The 2,239-nt window shown below is 37.6% G+C and overlaps 1 protein-coding gene across 1 annotated transcript; it reads right to left on the minus strand.

Annotated features, from left to right (window-relative positions):
* Positions 1-249: 249 nt before the first annotated feature.
* si:dkey-96n2.3 (uracil nucleotide/cysteinyl leukotriene receptor) lies at positions 250-1,209 on the minus strand. The gene has a single exon (XM_062992276.1). The coding sequence runs from the start codon at positions 1,207-1,209 to the stop codon at positions 250-252; it is 960 nt and encodes a 319-aa protein (XP_062848346.1).
* Between the last annotated feature and the right edge of the window lie 1,030 nt (positions 1,210-2,239).

Genomic DNA, 2,239 nt, shown 5'->3' on the forward strand with positions numbered 1-2,239 from the left:
TATGAATACAAATAATTCACATTAGCTTATCTGTTTTTATCTACAATTTACACGTGCTTTAATGCAATTTATGGTCCTATTACCAACATATAGGACCACAAATGACCAAATATTGTTGAAGGGGGGTCATTCTTAGAAACTAAAAAAACTTTAGGTGCAGAGTACCGAATAAACTGGTAAGTGTGCCTATATTAAAGTGCTTTAAACTTAGATGAAAAGAAAATTAATTTTGGTAAAAATAATTCATTTTTACAGTGCAGTAGTGGACTGCGGCCTGTATTTGTCTGTTGATTTTCCACACAGCTGAAGCAGAATCTTTTGGTAATTACTAGCCAGAAAGAAGTACATTACTGGATCCATAACACCACTCACACATGTAAGAGCGGAAGTTAATCGATTGCCAAAAGCCAGTGATTTAATTTCAGAATCTAAGATGTGGTCATGCCTGTGGCGCTCAATGTAAAGGAAGCGGTGTACATGATAGGGCACAAAGGCAATAAGAAAAGTAACCATAGTCAGAAAGATCATTCTCACAGCTTTATGCTGAAGTGGAGTTCTCTCTTGAAATGTCATTGCTTTGAGCTTGTAAAAAATGAGGATGTAGGACACTGTCAGAGTGACCACAGGAATAGCGATTGCAACTGCTGTCGACACAAGAGCTTTGGGTGATGTTTTCTCCAAATAGAGCTGACTGCACACAGTCACATTCCTCCCTGAAAACTGAAGGGTCACTGTCTGTGATCTTAAGAGCAAAGGTACCATTGAACAAGTCACTATCAGCCAAAGAATACCACAAACCACCTTGGCAGTTGTGCTTTTTCTAAGGCTTTGACACTTTAGGGGCATCATGATGGCTATCAGTCGGTCTACACCAATGAAAGTCATGAAGTACATGCTGCAATAAAGATTCAGGAAGAAGAGGAATCCCATCAGACGACACAATGTCTCCCCAAGAGGCCAGTGGCTGTCTGAAGCATGGTAAATAACACGCATGGGCAGCACCAGCACGTAGGACATGTCAGCCAAGGCCAGGTTCAACAGGAAGACTTTGGAAGGGCTATTGCTTTTTCCATGACAAAACACTCGCAGAGCTAGGGCATTGCATGGCACAGAGAAAATGAAGACGATGCTGTAGAAGCTGGCAAAAAAAACATTTTCCTGGTGGGATCCAGGTGAGTAAATGTTTTGTTCCTCCACAGAGTAGTTCATAGTAATATTCCAAGGAGTTTGAGTCTGAGATAAACAAAGAAAAAGATTAACAGTTTATCTTATAATCAGATAGTCTGGTACATATACGAGAGATCTTCAAAAAGATTCTGTTTATTTTTTTTTTCTGTAAATTTTCGTTGGCAACAGTAAGGGCAGGAGGAGTAGTAACTGATTGTGTCTGAGAGACTGAGAGAGCTTGTAGTCCAGATTTAGTGCCATCTGATTTCCAGGGAAGAAGATTTTTTTTGTGATGATGATGTGAAAGCAGCAGTGCATCAGTGGCTACACTGATGGCATTAAAAAAATGCATCGGAAGGTGACTGTAGAAAAGTGATTTAATTTTAATTCTTAATAAATAGTTTAAAAGTGTGGAAACTTTTTGAAGATCCCTCATACAGTAAGAGCTCAACAATTACTTAGCCACTTTGGTTTTTATTATATTTTACTTATATTTACTTTAAAATTACATGCATAATGTCTTTCTTAATATATTTCTGAACAAAAATGCCCTGATTCATGATGCTCCCACAGCCCTTCTGTACTGTGGATATGCTGTTCCTGGGATCTCTGTCCTTTTTTAGCAACATTTTGCAGTGTTATTCATTGTCAAGTCAGATTACATTTATTTGTATATCGCTTTTTACAATGAACGTTGTTTTAAAGCAACTCAAAGATTTCAGGACAACAAAACCTCTGTTAAGCAAGCTGAGGGCAGCAGTGGCTAAAGGAAGAAGGAAGAAATGGATCATTTACTGCCAACTGTTGTTGCTGCTGCTTTCCGGTCAATCTACAACTTTTTTTAATTGACTACTTGCTCATTTCTTACCATTCTTATTATTAGTCTTACCATTCTAATCCTTATGATATTATCTTGTGTGTTGCACCTGTCCAAGGATGATTTGTGGTTCCACAAACCCTTCATATTTGCAAATTATATAAATCGATTGAACCAACAGGAATGTTTAAGATGTTTGCTACGACTCTGTAGTATTTTATTCAAGTGTTGTTTAATAAATTACTAATTACTTGA

This window comes from Trichomycterus rosablanca, chromosome 3 (genome assembly GCF_030014385.1).
Source record: "Trichomycterus rosablanca isolate fTriRos1 chromosome 3, fTriRos1.hap1, whole genome shotgun sequence".
NCBI lineage: Eukaryota > Metazoa > Chordata > Actinopteri > Siluriformes > Trichomycteridae > Trichomycterus > Trichomycterus rosablanca.